The 23,667-nt window shown below is 40.3% G+C and overlaps 1 protein-coding gene across 2 annotated transcripts; it reads left to right on the forward strand.

Moving 5' to 3' along the window:
- The first annotated feature begins 9,331 nt into the window (after window positions 1-9,331).
- On the forward strand, window positions 9,332-22,159 carry LOC131221507 (cellulose synthase A catalytic subunit 3 [UDP-forming]-like). 2 transcript variants are annotated; one of them, XM_058216793.1, is made up of 14 exons: window positions 9,332-9,959; window positions 10,223-10,418; window positions 10,504-10,724; window positions 10,852-10,963; window positions 11,089-11,296; window positions 12,867-13,133; window positions 13,288-13,633; window positions 14,046-14,183; window positions 16,578-16,703; window positions 16,792-17,004; window positions 17,400-17,661; window positions 19,311-19,513; window positions 20,135-20,485; window positions 21,353-22,159. In XM_058216793.1, exons 1-14 carry the CDS (start codon window positions 9,936-9,938, stop codon window positions 21,935-21,937), a joined length of 3,252 nt encoding a protein of 1,083 aa, XP_058072776.1. In that variant the 5' UTR covers window positions 9,332-9,935; the 3' UTR covers window positions 21,938-22,159. The 2 variants fall into 2 exon arrangements, with proteins under 2 accessions (XP_058072776.1, XP_058072785.1); XM_058216802.1 differs by having other exon boundaries at window positions 9,334-9,959; window positions 11,092-11,296.
- Window positions 22,160-23,667: the final 1,508 nt, after the last annotated feature.

Here is a 23,667-nt window from a genome sequence, read left to right on the forward strand (position 1 = left end):
CTCTGAATCCCTAGTTTCCTTCCTCTGAATTCCTTAAGTTTTAGATAATTATTTCACAATTATTCCTTAAATTCTATTTGATTTAGATTTGCATCTTAGGCTAGTTCTAGTTCTACTTGGTTTCAGATAACATACAGGTATCAGTCCCTGTGGATTCGACCTCGGTCTTACCGAGTTTATTACTACATGCTACCCAATATTGTTTGCCGGGTTACTTGCTCACAACACTGATAGCTTGTGAAATAACCGGTCTAATCCAAACCATGACATACACTGCCAACAGCATTCGAATAAGGCTCATGAGATATCCTGCTTTTCCTCGTCTGTTTTGAGACATGTCCTGAGAAAAACTTGAGGAGACGTGTAGGGAACGCTCTCCGGCTTTTTCTGGCCCATTACATCCTTGATCAATACCTACACACAAGGTATTCCTCCTGTGATTACCGAAGCCTACTCCTCTTTCAGTCTCAACGCCGAGAACCATCTTTGCAGCCCCCCGATCCTTCATCCTGAATGTCTCACTTAACCGAGTCTTCAGTACATTAATTTTAGACATGTCATAATTGGCGATCTACATGTCATCAATTCCTGACTCATCATGAAGGAATCAAACCACTGCCTAAGCGACAGGTTGAACCACGACCTCCTGCAAAGTCTTTTCTCAGCCCCTTTAACTTCGAACCGCTCTGATTTCTTCATGTAGATCTGCTCTTCACTTTCCCTTGTAGAAGTGCAAACTCCACATCCATCCTTCCAGCTCGAGATCACATTGGCCAACCAATGCTAATCACGGATCTAATAGACACCTGTTATGCCGTCAGCGCGAATATCTCTGAGAAACCGATCCCTTTTCTCTGAGCATAACCATTTTCTACCAACCTTGCCCTGTATCTATGTTGTATCCTCCTGAAGATCCACCTGCATCCAACCGCTCTCCGGCTCATTAGAAGCTCCACCTGCTCCCATATGTCAGTCTAATATAACGAATCCATCACATCGCCCATAGTCACCTTACACTTCTCAGCACCAAGCTCACCTAGAGCCATCTGAATCAAAGGTGAATCTCCAGCGATATTAGAGTCGTCCATATACCTCGCTGATATCCTGCATCATGCCGTGTGATTCTTCTCACAGGTGGCTGCTCCACCTGCTCTGTATCCCTGTCCGCTCATGTGGTCATGCCCAGCATGCCACGCACGTGCAGAGGTAGAATCCGCTACATCCACTGCAGCTCCACCTTTTGCAGTGCCCCCGATCAACCTGTACAAGTTACCGAGTCGTTGCGCTTTCATGATTACTTGTGCCCCCTTAGATACTTTAAGAGTACCATCAATACATGTGTACTTGCATCCTCTTACCTCAAGCACACCAAGAGAAATCAGATTCTGCCTCAAATCAGGAACGTGCCTGACATCAGTCAAGGTACGCTCCACCCCATCAAACATCTTGATGCGCACCGAACCAATGGCCAAAATATTACAGGCAGTGCCATTGTCCATAAATACATGTCCACCATCTCACTCCCTGTAGCTGGTGAACCAATTCCGATGAGGAGTCATGTAAAAATATGCCCATGTGTCTAGCATCTGCTCGTCCTTACGATCATCGTATGGCCGTCTGAGCGAAGACATAGATAAAACATCACCATCACATCTACTTGATCCATCTGACGTGGCAGCATTGGCCTCCCTGTATGAAGCCTCGGAATCTTCTCTCTTCGATTTAGGATTTTCACAATCCTTCTTCACATGTCCTTCCTTCCCACAGTTCCAGCACTTTACTTTTCCTTTGCCTTTGCCCTTGGATTTAGACCTAGAGCCTGAAAAACCTGTACCTTGTTCAGAATTCCTACCCCTTGTAAGCAGTGCCTCAGAAGATATCCCCATGTCGATGTTAAGTTTTCTCATAGCTTTCCCTTAAAGGGCCGAGATAACGGTGTCAACACTCAAGATTTTATTCGTGCTGCACATAGTGTCCTTGAATGGCTCATACGACGCCGGAAGAGAATTCAGCAACATACATGCTTGTTCTTCATCTTTCATCACTTTCTCTATATCCAGCAATTTGCAAACTAATTTATTAAAGTTACTGATGTGAGCCTCCAGATCTCCACCCTCTGTCATCTTGAAGTTATATCACTGTCGCTTCAAGTGTAGGCGATTTTCAGAGAGTTTTTTCGCATAGATATCCTCTAACTTTGCCCATAACTTAGCCGCAGTTTTCTCCCTCATGACATTGTAGAGAACCTCATCCGTGAGACATAAATGGATCGATGATAAATCTTTCTTGTCAAGAGTATTCCAATCATCATCAGTCATAGTAGACTTTCGCTCCTCGAGAGCACCATCTTCACCTTGCTTGATTAAGGAATTTATCATCTTGATCTTCCATAACTCAAAATTATTTTTCCCTGAGTACTTCTCAATCTCATACTTGTCGTTTCCCATTATTACTAATCCCGCAGATTCAGATCTGTGCCCCAACGATTGCTTTGATACCACTTGTTGAGGATTTGCTCTGCGGAATCACACAGATCTAGATCTAGGATAGTAATTCAATAGTAACAAGCAATCACAAAAGAACACAAAGTTTTAACGTGGAAAACCCTTGCAGGAAAAAACCACGGTACAAAGCGACAGAAATCCACTATGAAAAGAAAATTACAAGAGAGGGGACTTCCCCGATTCAAACAACCTTGAATCTTACGCTTGCTACACCCTTTGATAACCCTAGAACCGCTTTAGAAAGCTTTAGAATAATTTCTCATCCCCTCTAGAAAAAACCTTAGGGACCCCTATTTATAGTTTAGGCAACTTCCTTTCGCACCTTGCGAAAGACCGACTCAAATTTCCGCAGTCCGCATCAGATTCGGAAACGAATCTGCGTAACTACGACTAGTCGAGCCGAGGCTACGACTGGTCGTAGGACCCCTACGACCGGTCGAGCAATCCCTACGACCGGTCGTGAATCCCGGACACCAAAGAAGAGAGCTCCCTGGACTTTGAGTCGAGCGGGCTACGACCGGTCGAGACGACCCCTACGACCGGTCGAGCAATCCCTACGACCGGTCGTAGGCGGTGAAGACTTTCTGACAACAGTAAACTCACAAGAGTTTCAACACAAGGTCACGGATCACGTACCCACTGTGGTTAAAAATCACCATCTGGTGTGAGTGTGTGAGTGTGTGAAAGTCTTTAATCTACCTCATTTTCGGTTGACATCCCAATACGAGCCAATATGACAAATGCATCAAGTGTATATCCCACTGATGTCATGATGGCCCCACAAATCATTGTTGCATGGGCTCCTTGGTAATATTCTTTATAGTAACGGCATGTAAAGAAGAGAAGTGGGTCAAAGAAATAAATTAAAAAGAAGAAAAATGCCCTTGGAAAAACCCTAGCTTCCCCTTTCTTCTTTCCTTGTAAAATTATTAAAGAGGTAAAATTGGCCAAATTCCGCCACCAGGAAAGTCTACGCTATTTAATGCTTTATGCAAGTTAAATTTGAAATGTTCTTTGGATACTTAGTCATATTTTCAATTATAAATTACCTAACTTGTTTAAAATGTCTTTCCATGCCCTCTAAATAATTAAATTCATTTATCTTATGAAGACTAACCGTGAGGGTTGGGTGCATGTGTGGGGTGTGAGTGCGTGTGTAAAAAAAAAAAAAAGCTGCGAGGGAACATAATCCCCCTTGCCCCTATTATATGTGGGTCAACTTAGCATCTTCTTGTACCCAAACCCAGCCCATTAGGTAAATGGGTCAACTTGGCATCTTCTTGTACCCCGTTCCGACCCAACCAAGGTTATAATAGGTTTGGTTTGAGCCACATGTACCATTTGGAGGGGAAAGTACATGAGATCCATGCCGTCCATATCAGGTGAGCTGCCCCATGTTCACCCTGCATATTAAAAATTAGGCCAATCCAAGACGCAAGTAGCCCACACAGTAGAGGAGAGTTGAAATTGGATGCCTGACGTTATTTGTGTAGGGCCTGAAATGGTTTATATCTTCCATCCAATCCATTCATATGACACTTCTCACCAAGATGATGGGATTCTAAAAATCACACTATTCTGAAACTCAGATGGGCCACACATGGATTTAGCAGTTTTCAGCATGATCCTCAACTGTTTTCATGGTGAGGCACACCTGACTTTTGGATTAGCGTGATTTTGGCATGGCGCACCTGATGGACGAAGTGGTTCTCATGCACATGAAATCATTCATCCCACTAAAGCGGACCCAACCATCCCTATTACACCCCTGGTTAACCAATGGCATGTTGAACCATCAATCACAGATATGGACCGTCCAATTATTCCATACCACGATGAAAAAGAAGAGGAACAAGCATCAATCTGCCAAATGTTGGTCACTCGTTATAACCGTCTGTTACATGAACCATAAATGGATGGTTAGCCTCATCCAGCTAAAGTGCTTATAGTAATTAATGAGGCCCATCCAAAAGATGTTCAAAGATGATGATGAATTCTTTTTTTTTTGTCCTTTTGATCTTGACCGTTCAAGAGAGTCCAATTGAAGTTATTTTGGCATCATAGACTGCCAATGGCAGTATGAAATTAATATACGGTTCATATCATAGATTGGATTGGCCCACTTGATGCAAACGTGCCCACCAAGGCTAGCATTGAGCATTCCACTTCTAACACTGAAACCATCCAGCAAATATCATCCCCTGTCCCGCCTTTTAGAACTTTTTTACGTAAACCATATCTCCTCACATTGGCAAACCTTACCCTTTCTTTGATGGCCCACAATCAAGTGGTTATAAAATATATGGATTTTTCATATAAAAGCCTATCTTTTAGTGTATTTTAGCAGAATCACCTGCTTTAAAAATTATTGTAAATAAATTCCTAATTTTTAAGTCATCAGCTAAGAAAGCCTCTGCGGTCAGAAATCCATACTTGTAAATGACCAAAACGAATATAGTTGCTCTCATTCCCCCTTCTTTCTTCACACACCCACCCCAGCTGGCAGACTATGTCCGATCATGCTCCTGCAGACATCCATCATGCAATCTCTGATGTTCAGGTTGATGGACCGCTGAATTTGAGCCGCTGATCATTTTCTTTTTCTTCAACTGCTATACTGATGGCAACCGATTAGTAGGTTAGAATCATTTAAGATCAGTGTCATTAGACTATGCTAGGCTCAAGTAGTCCCCACATTTTGGATTTTTTCTAATGTAATTAGAAAATTAAAATAAAGAAACATGAGGAAGGAAGTATCCCAATCAAGATTGACAGGAACCGCTTAACCCATCCCTTCACTTCCACATGGCAAACAAGAATAAATAATTTTAAATTATAATTAAAACAATTCCATACTGTAGAGTTGATTTGAATCTACCGACACTCCTAGCTGGAGGCCCCACCCTCTTCACCGAGTCAACTCATATTAGTCATGAGCCGTTTGAATTAATGTAAATTATAATTAAAACAATTCCATACTGTAGAGTTGTTTGGAATCTACCGACACTCCTAGCTGGAGGCCCCACCCTCTTCACCGAGTCAACTCATATTAGTCATGAGCCGTTTGAAGTAGTGTAATTTTTGTTTATTACCATTGCTTACGCATGTTCTTGAACCCCCCTCGTGGATCAATAAGATGCCATCATGTATTGACGCTATAAGCCTAATAATAATATAATTGCACCTGGGCCTGATGTTATCTTATGCTCATTTCCTTCATTGGTACACCTCTCATCATAAATACAATGATAGAGAACTATATACGTGCCTTGAGAGAAAACAAAGTGGTGAACAGCATGTATCCCTAATTTGTATGGCACATGATCAAGGAAGCGTACCCATCACACTTATAAAAAATCCATCGAGGCAAGGGTCCTATCAAGGAAGCGTACCTATCATGCCGATAAATGGGTTATTTAGAGCTCTTATAGCTATTACAAAGATTTTGAATATTCGAAAATTAGGATATGGTGGGATCAGTTCTACCAGTTTAATGAATTTTCATGGTCATGATAGAAGATTTCTGAAAAAGATCCGTGATCAAATCAGATTTGATGAGATAAAGCTTTGAAAACAAATTTCAATATGCAAAAATCATTACAACCACAATGACAAGGAATCTAAAAATAGTCTCCAGATTTATGAAGATCCCTTACAGGATGAGCACATAAAAAGTTGCGGTTGTGAATGATCATAAACCAACATGAAAACCCAGCTAAAGCTTTGCCACCTCAATAAACTATAAAAGGAAAGCGAGATGAAGAATTCTAAGCCCCATGCCAAGTACAATTTAGATTTATAGTCTTTATCTTTTATCTGTACATAACCTAGACTCGGCTTAAATTGTTATTGTGCAATGTTATAGTTATAATATGCTTAGAAGTAGAATAAACATCCACAATTATCTATTAACATATCTTAATTAATTGAGTTCTTACTTGGAATATCAAGTTTTCTCATCACATTTCTACTAACCATTCACCTAGATGATTTGTTCATAATTACAATCTAAGTAGTTATTTCTTTTTATTTATTCTCTAGTTTATTTGTTAGTGTATCGATTGTAATGAATTGTATTTATAAATTAATAAAAAAAATTAGCATTGGTTTTAATCTTCTTCTATTTTAATTTATACATCTTTTTTATTTGAAAAATACATTAGCCATAATTATTAGTAAAAGAACAAGCACTTAAGAAACAAACAAAAAAAAAAAATCTATTAGGAAAGATTAACTCTAGATCATTTGTAGATCACCTAATTACTATTATAATCGGTGCTTGAATCCTAAAACTTGGTTTTAACCAGTCCATTTTAAAATGGACCAACGTTCAATCAAACATTGAGCCAAGTATGATTTCAACATGCCTGCACTTTCTTAATCACACACATCAACTAAATATAGGCTCTCTCACTTACACCTATGACCTAGTATTCATTTGAATTATAGAAATACCATTCAAATAATAAACATCAAATGGATCATAAATTAACACAAAATAATAAAATGATACTTCAAATTTTAAAATTTGCGGATGTTTAATGGACTTACTAAACTAAGTTAAAACTGAACTTAAACTATTAATTTTAGTCACCGTGTTTTATTTTTAACCATAACAAAAAAAAAATATCTCATTATATCCCAACAGCCCATTTGGAATAAAAACATGATGTATTAATCAGGCAATTCTAATGAACATATCTGCCCTCAGCTATTCAGCTCCGCTTGGAGCCTCAGTGTCGGCTCACCGACACCGTTTTGGCTTGTCGTCAGATGTGAAATGCACTTGCGAGTATACTTTTGACTTTGCACGTGACAAATGCAATATCCAAGCGGCTCATCACGTGGACCTCATCGTGTCCGTTCATTGAAAAGTATTAGTACGGTTTGCTCATCCGATGGGTCATGCGTGTATGTTAAATGTGGAAGGTTTGTCAATAGCGGCCACCATCTAATGTGTTGAATGTGGACCATTGGTCGTTTTTCAAAAAACGATTGCTCTGTAATGTGTGGTCCACCATTTGAGCTGCCTAGGCCAATTTTGGGCCCAGAAAATCTACAGGGGATTCACTTGATGAGCGGTCTCCCAAGATTCCCAAATTGGAATTTCCAAACCTTTGGATCAAAACGGAGAGGTTTTAAGGGCAAGTAGACAGACCATGGCGATAGTTCAGATCAGCCAAATAGTGGGTGGGTCCCACTTCTTTTATCCGAGGAAGAAAAAAAGGTAATTTCACTATCAAACGGACGGCCCACCAGCTCCAACGAAGAAGAAAATTCCACGTTGAATTTATAAATAATAATAATAAAAAGTTTGGCCTTGGTCCTCTGCCGACAACTCTCCGTATGCAGTTGAGGAATTACACAATGCTCATGCAGTGTAGTACACTTGATATGCAATGACTGAGAAACGGACGCGAATTAGCTACTGAACCTGAAAGTAGCGAGTTTCGCTTCTGAATTGAACGTCACCACGTTCTGTGGGCCCCACCATGATGTAAATGTTGTATCCACACCGTTCATCCATTTTGAGAGGTCAGTTTAGGGCATGAGCCAGAGAATGAAGTAAATCCAAAGCTCAAGTGGACCCTACCACAGAAAACAGTGTGGACAATGACACCCACCACCGTTGAAACCTTCATAGGGCCCACCATGATGTTTATGTGAGATCCAACCTGGTTATAAGTTAACACAGACATCGAATAAGGTAAAACACAAATATCAGCTTGATCAAAAACTTCTGTGGTCTTGAGATGTTTTTAAGGGTAGGCGTTCAATCCCCATTGTTTTCTGTGGTGGGGTCCGCTTGAGATTTGGATCTGCCTCATTCATTGTATCATGCCCTAAAATTATCTCTCAAAATCAATGGGCGGTGTGGATATAATACATACATCATGGTGGGACCCACAGAACGTAACGACATCACTTCATTAGCAAGTCTCGCTACCGCCAGGTTCATTAGCTAAACCGCGTCGACTGAGAAACTATACATCATATATCAAATCTCGTTAAACTGACTTAATAGTGTAACCCGCTATTTCTAGTTACGGTCCCAAAGTCAAAAGTATGTTGAAATAAAGTATTTTTAGATATTTTTCATTCTTTAACTGTCTAATAAATGTCCACTGATCCGATATCTGAATAGTAAAATAAAAGTAAATTTTCACGTAACTTAGTTTAATTTAACTTTCTTACATCATCTACCTATGCAACTTTGAAGTAATATTTTCTATGTGCATGAATATCAGCCACCACTCTGGCTGTAGAGCACCATTAGTTATGGTGCCTGTGGTTGCATCATCCACTTTCACAGTCCAATCGATCGTCCAAGACTGTTTATTAAGTCTAGATCACATTTCATGTACCAAAATACAAATAATTATTGTGATTGGATGAATGAGATGGCCACGATTGCCTAAAGAAAGTGATTCTTTGGAATCATAGGCAATGGGCCCTAACAAAGAGATGGATATCAAATTGTTGTTCGGAACTATTTTGAGTCAACAATCTTGACCGTTCGTATTAAAGGCCACTTATCAATGGTCAGTATTTGTTGGGTTGGTGTGATGTTTGCCTGCTAGCTCATGAAATGCGTGTGTTGTACATAATGAACTGTCTGGATTAATAAATTGAACTAAATGTCACGTTGCAACGAGGAGCACTTACAGTGATATGAGAGTATTTTAGCACTTTTCTTGCTTGCTTGTATGCCACGATTATAATTTTTCAGTGCCTGTGTATCGTCACACTCTTTCGGAGTATCAGAGTATGCGTCGAATCTCGATTTTCTTGCAGTCAGTTGTTAAGTACCCCTCGGAAATCGAGCATTTGCAATTGCAACTGTGTTTTTGACTGTAAGAATTTTTTTTACCTACGATGAGAAAACTGCAACAATTTTCACGGAAACGATGAAGAAGTAGAGAGAAAGGAAATGATTCTTTCACACTTTCTAATTCCATTTTTTTAAAGCCAATCGGTGATGCGTCACTTCCCTTCTTAGCCATTTTATCAGAGAGACAGAGAGAGAGAGACACAGAGAGAGAGAGAGAGGGACGGAGGGAGATCCTCTGGGAGGACCGAATTCGAGGTCTCCGCATCGGATTTGGTTGGGACGATCAAAATCGAGGTCTCTGCATCGGAATTAGTCGAGATCTGGAAGAATTTGGAATCGACCTGTAGTAGATCTCAAATTACTGAAAATTCAGTTTTCAAAGAGCTTCTAGGGTTTAGCATTTCCCAAAAAATCCGAGTTAGTTCTCTTGTTCTGGTGTCTGTTAAAGTGAAAGGAGAAAAGCAGATTCTGGAGCTCCTTTTTGCATGTGGTGGAAGAGATCAGAGCTTTTTGCGACGTGAATTGGCGGTGTAGATCTGGCGGAGATTTCAGCATTTCGTCGCCCGTCGGATCTCATTGAGTAGACTTACAGATTGCCGATGGCGGCAGTAGGGGAGCTGGTGGTTAGTATCAGAATTCGATTTCGATTTGCGAAGATTCTGATTTTGTTTTGCTTGATATTTCACTGTTTATTTCTGTAATTTGAGAATTCGAAGTGCATTTCATCTGATGCCGTTTTCATTTGTTCGCCATGGATTGTTTGAATCTGATTGTTCTGTTGTAGATCCGATTTGGCCACTGAATTGCTTTCTGCCATTGGTTTTGCTGTTGAATTGTCTGCTGAATTGCGTTTCATTCTTTTCTTCTTTTTCCCCCCATTTTTCAGCCGAAACCTTTGAAACACTTGAATGGCCAAGTATGCCAGATTTGCGGTGATGATGTTGGGACGACTGTGAATGGCGACCTTTTCATTGCTTGCGATGTCTGCTCATTCCCTGTTTGTAGGCCATGCTACGACTACGAGAGGAAAGACGGGAATCAGTCATGTCCTCAGTGCAAGACCCGATACAAGAGGCATAAAGGTTTCAGTGAATCTAATCGATATTGCAGTGGGTTTTTGCTTGGATGTGATTTGTCGGGTTTAATTAACTGTTTGTCTCATTTCAGGAAGCCCTCCTGTGCTTGGAGATGAAGGTGAGGATGGTGATGTCGATGAAGTAGCCGGTGATTTCAATTACTTGTCGGGGAATCAAAACCAGAAGCAGAAGATTGCAGAGCGCATGCTGAGCTGGAAAATGAGCTACGGGCGCATGGAGGATGTTGGGGCTCTGAAATATGACGGAGATGAAGTTCCGCACAATCACATTCCCATGATCAGCAGCAGCCAGGTGGTTCTACACGCTTAGTTGTCCTGGTAGTTTTAATTTGCCTACTTATTAAATTATGGTTTTTTCTGTGTGTTCTTTTCTTTTTCTTTTTCTTTTTCTTTTTTTCATTTTTTTCTTTTTTCTGCAGGTTTCGGGGGAATTGCTGGCTACATCTCCAGACCGTCTTACGATGCCATCCCCTGGAGGTGGTGGAGGGAAGCGTGTGCATCCTATCCCTTATGCAGATGTCAATCAGTCACGTATATTTCTTTCTCGTGTTCTAGATGTAGCTTGAGTGGATCTTTCATGTTTTTCATTTTGGTTTTCTGTGTGGGGTTGTTTTGTTTGAATGTTGATTTGGGTTTCTTGGAAATGTGCACTTTAGCAGATAATATTAGGGTGGTGGATCCGGCAAGAGAATTTGGTTCTCAGGGATTTGGTAATGTTGCTTGGAAAGAGAGAGTTGATGGGTGGAAGGTGAAGCAGGAGAAGAATACAGCGCCGATGAGCACCGGTGGTCATGGCATTTCTGAGGGCAGGGGTGCTGGAGATATTGATGCTAGCACTGACGTGAATATGGACGATGCATTACTGTGAGTTTCCCAACCTGATAGAATGGTTTTATATCATGATTTATATTCTTTCATGTGAATAGAGAAGTGTAAACTGTTGAATGGTAGATTGATGTTTATGGTGTGGGAAAGTTTCTTTCTTGTTGTGTTCTTGCAATTCATTTCCACATACTTTGTTTAGTTGTGCCATTAATTTTGCTAGTGGTTCTACCCACTGAAGTTCTATTCTTTGAGTGTTTTCCATAAAACATGAGATCTTGGGGGTGTTTATGGTTCATGAAGCTTCTTTCCCCCTTCTTGGACCCAGTGTGGTTATATATTCTGAAATTTTCTTATTTTGGTCCATATTATAAATGTATGCCCTTCAAGGTTTATTATGTTATTATCTTCCTGTATGTTGTGCTTTCCCAAAGGTTTCTGATTTTCTCTTCATTATTTTTGAAAGCCCTTCAACACTCTCATAGATCCAACTCTGATCTAGAAATTTATTTTCGAGGAAATGACAAGGCCCTGGGTGTTCATTTTGAATTGCTCCACATTTTCCTGTTAAGGCCTTCAATAAGTCTAACACAAGGACATGCTAGCAAGGTACTGTGAAACAATGGGTACTCTTGATTCCAAATGAATCCTGAAAACAACCTCCCAGACCCTTGCAAACTGGGATAGGCATTAACCATGCAGTCCACAGTGTCTTTATTTTAGACACATATTGAAGATGTGATGCATTTTGAAGCCCTTCAGCTGTCTTCGCATGAGATTTCCTCTGTAAGATTCCATGAACAAATATAGTCTTCATATCATATTGGTCCAGTTTCCATCTACTATGAACATACTTGCAGCAATTACAGGAATACTTTCGAGTAAACACTCTTTGGAAACCAAACTCTGAATGTTTCAAAAATAGAAGCAAAAGCTTCCCATGTTCCTTCTTTGTGCCTTTTCAAATTCAAGGGGAGTGTCATTGGGTAGAAGGACCCTTCTGATAACTAAGTGATCCCAAGAATTCATTTAATCATTTTCAGTTTCCTGGTGAATTGCTTTCATACTGTGTTTGTCCTTTATTGTTAATCTTCAGCTTTCCCTTGTAAAGGTGTCTCTATCCTAGTAAGAAGAACGTCTAAAAAACCCTTATTTTCTTGAGAAGTTGATTAATACACTAATATATATATATATATATATATATATAACACATGCACACACACCCCCAAACACTCACGCCATAGTGGGATTTCACCACCTATGGATACTCAAACCCTTGACCGGGTGTTGAAACTCCATAGAGTCTACCACCGGAGCAAGAGTAAGGATCCAGATTAATACACTAATAGAATTCTAAACAATATTTAGAAAATTCTGATTACTTGGTCACTTTCAGTTATTAAATGGATGGTTTTTTGGTTATGCAATTTGGCTATTTGTGCATATATACATATGAATGGGTGTCATTATCTGATTATTATTATTATTATTATCATTTGACATTCTAAGGTTTTTCAACATCATAGGCCGTTAGGGTCTTTTCATATTTAAGGTGAGAAGTGATATTTTTCATAACAAATTTTCTTCTTAGCCTATTTCTTCTGTAATGCAGGAATGATGAAGCCCGCCAACCTCTTTCAAGGAAGGTGTCCATTCCTTCTTCCAGGATAAACCCATACAGGATGGTCATTATTCTGCGGCTTATCATCCTCTGCATTTTCTTGCATTATCGTATTACAAACCCAGTTCGCAATGCCTATGCTCTGTGGTTGATTTCTGTGATATGTGAGATATGGTTTGCAATCTCTTGGATACTGGATCAGTTCCCGAAATGGCTCCCTGTGAACCGCGAGACATATCTTGACAGGCTTACTCTGAGGTGAAGCATTCTTCTACCATTCCTCTCTTATTTCAATGCATGCTTTACTGTCATGATTATATACCTGATAGATCTCTAAGTTTCAAACGATGTCCAACGAGTCCCTTGCTCATTTCAAAGTTCTCATTATGAGTTAACTTCTTATCAACAACAGGTTTGATCGAGAGGGAGAGCCATGTCAGTTGGCTGCTGTTGACATTTTTGTCAGTACTGTTGACCCTTTGAAGGAGCCCCCCCTTGTCACTGCCAATACTGTTCTATCAATTCTTGCGGTGGACTACCCAGTCGACAAAGTTTCTTGCTATGTATCTGACGACGGAGCTTCTATGTTGACATTTGAAGCTTTGTCAGAAACTTCAGAATTTGCCAGGAAATGGGTTCCTTTCTGCAAGAAATACACAATTGAACCTCGAGCTCCAGAATGGTACTTTGCACAGAAGATCGACTACTTAAAAGATAAAGTTCAACCTTCATTTGTCAAAGACCGTAGGGCTATGAAGGTAGAGGATCACATATTTTTCACTCAAGATGGAATTTACTATTTTCAGATCTTTTCATCATCAGCATCGTCTAGGCCTTATCCCAACTACTTGGTGTCGGCTGCAAGAATCATGTTCCATCATTCCACTCTATCAAGGACCTTATCCTCATTTAAACCATAGGTTACCAAGTCTTTTCTTACTGCTTCCTCCCATGTCCTTATGGGCCTTCCCCTTGCCTTTTTAGAGCCTTCAACTTGAACCAACACACTTCTTCTAACCGGTGCAGTTCTTGGTCTTTGTTACACATGACCAAACTATCTAAGTCTATTTTCCCTTATCTTATTAGCTACTGCTGCTCCTCCTAAGTTTCCTTGAATCATTTCGTTTCTGTGGATATCTTATAATTTAAATTCCTTTGTTCATGTTGCAGAGGGAATATGAAGAATTTAAAGTCCGCATAAATGGGCTAGTTGCCAAAGCACAAAAAGTTCCAGATGAGGGATGGATAATGCAAGATGGCACACCGTGGCCTGGAAATAACACTAGAGATCATCCAGGAATGATCCAGGTTGGTCCGTTTCTTTTTTGGCTGTTGTAGGTCCGAGTCATAGCTGATAAGCTGAATGCGGACTATTCAGTGGTTGGTTTAACTTCTTGGTTTTTATTGTTGAAAAATGTTTTCCAAAATGAAGGCTATGTTCTCATATAGCTACAAGTATTTATGCTTTGAAAATGGTTTCCTAAAAATAGGAGAGACCGGATCCACTACAAAGCTTTGTACAGAAAGCATTTTCTACAATGCTCCAAAGAACCATTGGATTGTTGTGCATGGCTATGATGTAACCACATCGCCAATGGTATCTTAATCCCAAAAAAAATATTGGACTGTGAGTGTGGCTTCGGGTTAATGTGGGTATCCAAACCCCTTTTCACCTTCCTTTCTACTTTCCACTGGTTTCTGTCCCGAACACATGTCACATGCGTGTGATGATCGAAACCAGTCATTCTGCAGGCCACACCATCAATTGGCAAATAACAAAATTTGTCTTGGTTGAACAACTCTAGATCATCTAAAAAATGGACCTTTTCTCACTGAATACTAGCCATTGCTGAATTTTATTCATTACTGTCCTTTTTTTGTAACAGGTAATAGGTTATGAATTATGATGGACCAATCAGATGTATTTCTGGAATATGTCCCATCTACTGTTGGAACTGTCATATGAACTGTTTTTATCTTAGCCATGTGTTCCACATGTTGGGAAATGACATGAGGCATGTACCTCTGACATACATTCATCACTTCAATAAGCACTGGTTTACTATAGGAATCATTACCAAAAGAGGAAAAATAAGAACTGATCACCTACAGGCAACTGTACCAAAAGTTTTGGTTCAGTGCCATCTTCTCCTCAATATGGCACTATTTTAGAAAATCAGTACCGTTAATAAGATAGGTCTTTCCTTGAAGATCAATTTTCTACAAAATTAGGCTGATCCTTTCACCAAATACACCTATCCTATACGTTGATTTAAACCATCGGTTTTCCATCAATTCCAACAGTGTGGCCCACTTTATGATATGTTTGGCCTGATTTTTGTATAAGATGATCTTCGTGGTGGTGCATACCATGTGAATGGTAACGATTTCGTATAGAAGTGGCATGTTGGTAGGAAGTATGGTATCGTACCACAAGCTGTGCTACCTTGCCCATAGGTGATCTGTTCTCTTACCAAAAGAAGGAACAATATGTATGCTCCTACACCTTTCAAAAGCAGGGAGTTATGTGATCCTCATGCAACATATAATGCTTGACATGCAGGCACTCAGAAATTGTACACATGGCATGCATTAAGTCAATTTAAACTGACTAAATTGCAGAACCCACTGTCACTAAGTCACAGTCCAAAAATCAGATTGATTGAGCAATCCTAACCTCTGTTTCGTGGACAGTAGATCGTTGAAATGGAACAATTGTATATTTGCATTTTAAACCATCTGATAAATGTTCACCGATCCAATGATCAGATATACATTAAGGGCCTGTTTGGGCTACAAAATACAGCAGTAATGTATTGTAAAAGTGTACTGATTACAAATTGCTTTAATTGTTTCCTGAATACATTGCATTTGACCAACAATTCCTTGTTTGTTTTATTTAGGTAAAATGGTAATGACAATACATTTACATTACTTACAATGTCAAATCAAATAGAAAAATACACTGATATGCATGTTTGGATAAGAGATTTCTACTGCAATACAATGTAAAACTGTGATGATTACAAATTCCTTTACCCATCTTCTATTACATCTACATTTGACTGTCAAATTCCATGTTTAAACAATTATGATAAAATCGTAACGATGGCGCCTTTTACAATACATTGCTGCTATATTTCACATCCCAAACAGGCCCTAAGTGTAATTTTTGGTTCATAATACATATAAACTGAGAACCATAATTCTAACTGATTAATTTGACTTACTTGAATGCCACATGTAATTTCTGATTAATTCCTTATGGCATTTATATCATCCAACTCAGCATGCAAGTAGTAAAGAGATTTTGCATTGGACCAAAATGCCCTTGTTGTAGAAGATGCCTACCTTAAAAAGCTTTGTTGTGGATCCAGCCCCAAAATAGAATGCTTTGTCTGTAATCTTATTGGTGGCCACGCTTCACATTTGTGAAATGTAGTATTCTTTAGGATGAATGCTTTTCTTGGTTTGATGTGTTTACCTGCTCCTTAAGTATAAGGCGACTCCCTTCGCTTCTGGTTTTCACTTTTCTCTGTAACTCGAACTTTCTGTTGAGATTGTTGCAATACCAAAGAAAAGTCTTTGATCACTTCCATTAGCGCTTTTTTTCCAACTCAAATTTGAATATATCTTCCTTCCTTTTTTCTTTTCTTTTCTTTTCTTTTTTTTTTTAATTTTTTTTTTATTTTTTTTTTGCAGGTTTTCTTGGGCCATAGTGGAGGGCTTGACAGTGAGGGAAATGAGCTGCCACGGCTAGTCTATGTGTCTCGTGAAAAACGTCCAGGCTTCCAGCATCACAAGAAGGCTGGTGCAATGAATGCACTTGTAAGTAGTGAAACAATGAAAACATGAACTGTAGCCCATTTTCTGTTTTTTAACAATCCTACTAATCCATGTAATCCTCCTTCAACAGGTACGGGTGTCAGCTGTCCTTACCAATGGATCCTACTTGTTGAATCTTGACTGTGATCACTATGTAAACAATAGCCAGGCACTGCGGGAAGCAATGTGTTTCCTTATGGACCCGAATCTTGGGAAATCAGTCTGTTATGTTCAATTTCCACAGAGATTTGATGGTATTGATAAGAATGATCGTTATGCTAACCGAAATACCGTGTTCTTTGATGTGAGTCTCCCTTATCCTTTTTCAAAATAATGTCTCTCTTCTTTACAAAGATCATAGATGGCATGTTTTGCATTTATGATGCATTGTGAGTTCTTCAGCCATTATCTTATCCTCTTGATTCTTCATAGTCCAAAATATATAAAGAACAACTGTCTAGAGTAAAATATCCAAAGTATGGCGTGATATTCACAAATGCAGCATTTAGAAAGCTGCAGATCAAATTATGGTCCTGGAAACAGCAACAGCATGCCACTCTACCTAACAAGTTCTGAAACTTGAAGTAGCTTTTCAAAATTCTCTTCTTTTTTCTTTTCTTTTTTTTTTCCAAATTAGCAAATAATTGTCTTTTGCTGTTCATGTTTTCTGATCATGGGCTACTTTTCATGTGGTTTCAGATCAATTTAAGAGGGCTGGATGGCATCCAAGGCCCTGTTTATGTCGGTACTGGATGCGTCTTCAACAGAACTGCGTTATATGGTTATGAACCACCTCTCAAGAACAAGCATAAAAAACCAGGTTTTTTCTCTTCATGCTGCGGTGGATCACGAAAGAATTCTAAATTGAGTAAAAAGGGTTCGGACAAGAAGAAATCAAGCAAGCACGTTGACTCTACTGTGCCAATATTTAATCTTGAAGATATAGAGGAAGGGGTTGAAGGTATGATTGTTGATATTCTTATATTGTTTCTGAAGCTTTGCCAACCCCAAAACTGCATGCAATTATGTCAGATATCCATGGGCATGGATATGCGTCCATGCATGTGTGGACACATCTTAAATACTAATTTGTTTTGCCTTTAGCGTATTGATCCTTTGAAGCACATGTAGATGCAGTTGGTTGTTTCATACATTTCCTAGCAATTCTTTGAGACACTTTCGCTTCAGTTTCCTGAATAAGGAAAAAAATCTGGATTTCAGGAAAATGTTTAACTAGCCTGAAAGTTGACAGAAACACCCTTGAGAGAGTGTGCAGGCTACAAGAGAGAAGGTGTCAGGGGTGTGGGTGTGTGTGGGTGTGTGTGCGTGTGTGTGTGCGAGAGAGAGAGAGTCACAAATAAATACCATTACCATAATTTCAAGTGCCTTCCCATGTCCTTTGAGTATTCAAAGTTGAGTGCTCTCATAAAACTAATTGCGGGGCAAAAAAATTCCTTCCCTAATGCTATAAATTACCAAAATACTCATCACATTTTATTTTAAATGCCTTCTAGTGTCCTTTGATTTTCAAAGACAGTGCTCACATCACATGTAATATAATAGAGACAATTGTTTTGTTTAAAAGAAAATGCAAGTGCACCAGCTGAAACTCAAAACCACGACTTCACCGTGGAAGTATAACGCTGATGCAGGACAATTAACCACTTGCTCTAAAGCTCGAACTAATAGAGCATGACGAATTAATCACTTTATCTCATAGCCCAAGCCCGAAATCCATGGGTAGGTCATTGGCCGAACCCTCCTCGTGGGCCCCAAATCCATGGGTTCTGCCTCACACGGACCTCAAATCCATGGTTTCCGCAGGCCGCCCACCCCGAGTGTGCCCCTGCATCCCACAGGCCACCCCACTCGAGCCCGGTGTGAAAATGCCCTACGTTAAACGCTCTAACAACTAGGTAAAGAGCAGGTGCTTGTTAATTGCTTCTATTATTTATTTTTATTTTATTTTTGAGAGAGAGATTTTCTTCTATTTTTTATGATTTTAGATTGAGAAGATTTTTGTGCCTAAACAGCTAGTGCGAGTTTGACCGGTTGGGCCGGCGGTTGGACCGAACCACCCAAAGAAAAAGGTTTGATTGTTAAAACATTGGCCTAGAGTGGCTGAAATTTACTAATTTATCTACTTATTTACTATTTCTTCTCTATTTAATACTTGCCAACCCAAAATATCTGGGAAAAGGCTATGTCAATGATGATGATGACTATATTCTCTGCAGCTTTCTATTATCTTTTTCAGTTTTCTTATCTTCCTTATTTCTTTACCAGTTTAATAATAGTGTGCAATGCCTGAAATAGTTTAACAGTAAGGTTGGTCAATGCATTAGGTTTGACTAAAGTTGACTAAAGTTCCCGAACCATTTATCTATTTATTTATTATGTTCATTTTTAAATTGTATATTTACATTGTGTGACTTTCTTTTGTACTTAATGTAGTTTCCCTGTTCATGCACATCCGTTGGATTGCCACCTATAGCCACGTCTATCTATCAGATACAAACACTGTAATCTTGTGCCTAGGTAGTATTCATTGATTAGGAAGACTCTTTTTGATCTGTAGCACTAAGTCTTCTCTGTACTACCAAAAATTAGGTGCAGGATTTGATGATGAGAAGTCACTGCTCATGTCCCAGATGAGGTTGGAGAAAAGGTTTGGCCAGTCAACCGTCTTTGTTGCCTCAACACTCATGGAAAATGGTGGCGTCCCTCAGTCGGCAACTCCCGAGTCTCTTCTAAAGGAAGCTATCCATGTTATCAGCTGTGGATACGAGGACAAAACAGAGTGGGGTAGCGAGGTATGTCTCTCAAAGCTCAATAGTCAAAAGCTGTGCATAACCTTGAAAATCTACATATTTACAGGTTTTCTTTCTAAAAGAAATCAATATCCACTGTTTTTTAAAGCTCGACAGTCAAAAGGTGGGAGCTTTCTTGCATAACCTTGAAAATCTACATATTTACCGGTTTTCTTTCTAAAAGAAATCAATATCCACTGTTTTTTAGTAAAACTTTGGAAATGAAAATTGATTTCCTTTTTTCTCTCAAATGGTGAAAAGTAGATGTCCACGGAAATCAATTTCTTTTCCAATATGAGCACTTCTTTTCTTTTCTTTCTTTCTTTTTTTCCCATTTTCTTTCTTTCTTGCATTCCCTTTTTTAATTTTTGGAGAACGAATCAGAGCACGTTTTTCTTTCTATATTCAGAAAGATGGAGCTTGACTGCAGATAACCTAAATATTATTACTGCAGAATCTGCAGATACTTATCATTTTCTTTTTCTTTTCTTCTATTATGGCATTGTGTTCTACTGTCAAAAATCTTGTTTTCCTAGTGCATTGTTGCCTGAGAACATCTCATGTGTTTCTTTAGTTGTTTCTGTCATCTCGGGTTTCTAAACAAGTGAATGTCCGTTTCTACAGATTGGATGGATTTACGGTTCTGTTACAGAAGATATTCTCACTGGATTCAAGATGCATGCCCGTGGTTGGCGGTCGATCTATTGCATGCCTCAGCGCCCAGCCTTCAAAGGATCTGCTCCAATTAATCTCTCAGATCGTCTGAACCAAGTGCTTCGATGGGCTTTGGGCTCTGTTGAAATTCTTCTTAGTCGGCATTGCCCTATATGGTATGGTTACGGTGGAAGGTTGAAATGGCTGGAGAGATTTGCATACATCAACACCACCATTTACCCTATTACTGCAATTCCTCTTCTTGCATATTGTACACTGCCAGCAGTCTGTCTACTCACCGGGAAGTTCATTATTCCACAGGTACATCTACATTGTCACTAGAATAATTTCAGGAGACCAAAAAGCTTTCTTAGAATTTGAAATGATTCAAAGATAAAATGCTTGGCAGCCAAGGGCCCAGTTTGGGCATGCACCTTACACCTAAAAATGCAGCCAGGAGTGTGCAGCCACTGACCGGTCATGATTACATTCTCAGTCTGGGGCATGTATTGCAGAGGAGAGCATTTAATGTATCATGCCATCTGGCTATCCGCATTTTGCAGGATGCTCCAGATGACCCCCAGTTCCACAGAATGCACATTCTATTTCTTTTGCATCCTGGGGACACAAAAACAGGCCGTCAGCGAATGGCAAAGTAATCTGCCTTCACAAAAGCCTGTTGCTTTCTCCCAGTTGACTCCTTATCAAGGTTTTAAATTGCTGTATCAGGTATCATACTGTTCACCACCAATACGGCCCCATGTCGCCCCTGTATCAGGTTGTTTCTAGCTGATACAACCATACCTGTAATAGGTGATAGTGGTAATGTATCGGGCGATACGTACCAGTTTTGGTCAGTACTTAAAATCTTGCTCCTTATGCTACGGAAAGCTGAGGCCCAGTTTGAAAGGCACCTGAAAAGCATTTGTTATCATTGACGGGCCAACCAAGTGTACCAACATTTTCTGCACATTTGAGGAAGTACAATCTATCATCAGAGGGTTGCTTGCTGGTGTTTGTCTGTCAAGCGGGGGCTCAAATTAGCTTATTAATTTATGGATGTCCCTCTCATTTTGCTCGATGGGCATTCCATCCAAAGAAAATATAGAAACTTCTAGATTCACCTGGAATGTATGGTATTGATCTGCTACAATTTTAATTTCACTACGTATCTTGTTATGGATGCAGATCAGCAACTTCGCCAGTATTTGGTTCATTTCTCTCTTCCTTTCCATCTTTGCCACTGGCATATTGGAGATGAGGTGGAGCGGAGTTGGGATTGATGAATGGTGGAGGAATGAACAGTTTTGGGTCATTGGAGGCGTATCGGCCCATCTCTTCGCTGTTTTCCAAGGCCTGCTGAAAGTCCTCGCCGGTATCGACACCAACTTCACCGTCACGTCCAAGGCATCAGATGAGGATGGAGATTTCACAGAGCTGTACATGTTTAAATGGACAACCCTGCTGATACCGCCAACCACGCTACTCATAATCAACCTAGTGGGGGTTGTTGCCGGGATCTCTTATGCCATCAACAGTGGGTACCAGTCGTGGGGGCCGCTCTTTGGGAAACTCTTCTTTGCCTTCTGGGTGATTGTCCACCTCTACCCTTTCCTCAAGGGGTTGATGGGACGTCAGAACCGGACCCCAACCATCGTCGTTGTATGGTCGATTCTCCTTGCCTCCATCTTCTCATTGCTGTGGGTTCGGATCGATCCATTCACCACCCGAGTGACAGGCCCGGATATCCAACAGTGCGGAATCAACTGCTAGAATCAGTAGCAAGTAGAAGGTTGAGATATTCGAAATGCTCATTAACTCAAAAAGGTATGGGCCATTAATGTAAGCAATGTTGAGTGCTATCGCTGTTGCTGTTATTACATTGTGAAGTTATTTGTAGATAAGTCAGTTTGGACTTTGGACATTTTCCTATTTTCCATAAATTATTATTAATTCATTTGTGGAAGCCAATGGAATTTGGGGCTGGTTCTATTACATCTTAGGCCTCAAAAGAATCTTAGTTAATGGAGGCTTGAATAAGAAATTGGATCTAAATTCTTATAAATTAAATTTCCCCTATACATTTTTTTTTCCTCGGTGGGTTAAAACCTTTGTTTTTAAACTCAGCTAGTCAACCTGGGAATTGGATGAGTCGCATCGGATCGGTTTCACAATGAGCTGATTCTCACATTACTTGATTCTCTGTCTGTGTGGAGGCTGCTGAATAACGCTATCCCGGTCGACATGGCCATCCGGAAAAAAGGGGTCCACCTGGCATCGAGATGTTCATGTTGTCCAACCACTCCAGGATCCTGTCCCACCTCTGAATCTCTAGTCCATTTATTCATGAGTGGGAATCTAGCATCCGCCGTCTGGGTATTTTTCTTTTCAGCTTTTGTTTTGACAGTTCCGTCCTCAACGTCTATAGAGGGCTGCCTCTCCAAAGGGAGGCGGCCGAATCAGCCCTCCAACCATGTTCATCTTTTGCAAGGCATTACTCCCTGTTTGGTCTTATCGGAGATCTAGTTGGCCAGGAACTCGGCCGGGTTTGATGGGGCTCCCCCGATTACATCATTGGTAATTGCCAGGGTGAAGTGGAGGCTTTCTTGCATAATTTCGCTGAAGTCGAAGGGCAGGAAAGGCTTCCGTGTCCTCCAGCAATGGATCGAGAGGCTGGGCATCAACGGCCTTCCCTTTACTCCTCCCTCCTTCTCCATTGTTAAATGGATTAGGCCGTGTAGGGGGTGGGCGAAACTAAATGTTGATGGCTCTGCCTTGGGGAACCCCGGGATGTCAGGAGAAGGCGGTGTTTGCAGGCGTCACGACGAGGAACTTTGCTTCGCTTTCGCAGTGGGCTACGGCCCAGGCTCCAACTTAAGAGCAGAACTCATGGCTGTCTACAACGGTCTTGCTCTCTGCTTGGAGTTTAGCCTCCGGCGGGTGGAGGTTAAATCTGATTCGAAGTCCGTGGTAGCTCTTCTCAATGACTCGTCTGACCCCAGTTGGCGCTGGAATTCCTGGTTGAAGAGAATTGATAGGCTGAGGTCCTTCGGGTCATTCAAATTCAGGCATGTGCTCAGGGAAAGTAACGGCCCAGCGGATGAGATGACCCAAATGGGGTCCGAGTTTCAACTTTCCCTCCTAACCCATCATGTGTCTGAGCTGCCTCCGGCTATTAGAGGCTCCATTCTACTAGATAAGGTGGGTCTCGGCGCTGTTCGAGAGACCCATCGTTTTCCCGCCTTTCCCTAGTATATAATTCCATGTGTGTATTTTCCCCTTTTATGATAGGTCTTGGCCTAGGCTTGCTTGCCGAGCCTTGATCCAAATGACTTGTAAATGCTCGTTTTCATGAAATATACTTCCCATACATTCGGGGCTTCTTCTTTTTTTTCTTTTTCTTTTTTTAAAGGAATGGGTGGGAATTCTGACTCGGGCGAGTTTCATAAGGCCCTTTTTGTTTTGATCAACCAACAGAAGGCACATTCACATGAGGATTGTCT

This window comes from Magnolia sinica, chromosome 1 (assembly GCF_029962835.1).
Source record: "Magnolia sinica isolate HGM2019 chromosome 1, MsV1, whole genome shotgun sequence".
Classification (NCBI taxonomy): domain Eukaryota; kingdom Viridiplantae; phylum Streptophyta; class Magnoliopsida; order Magnoliales; family Magnoliaceae; genus Magnolia; species Magnolia sinica.

Coding starts and splice junctions, on each gene's coding strand:
- LOC131221507 (XM_058216793.1), top strand. CDS start 9,936: ATGGCGGCAGTAGGGGAGCTGGTG. Junction 10,725..10,851: donor CCATGATCAGCAGCAGCCAG/GTGGTTCTACAC, acceptor TTTTTTCTGCAG/GTTTCGGGGGAATTGCTGGC. Junction 13,134..13,287: donor CTTGACAGGCTTACTCTGAG/GTGAAGCATTCT, acceptor TATCAACAACAG/GTTTGATCGAGAGGGAGAGC.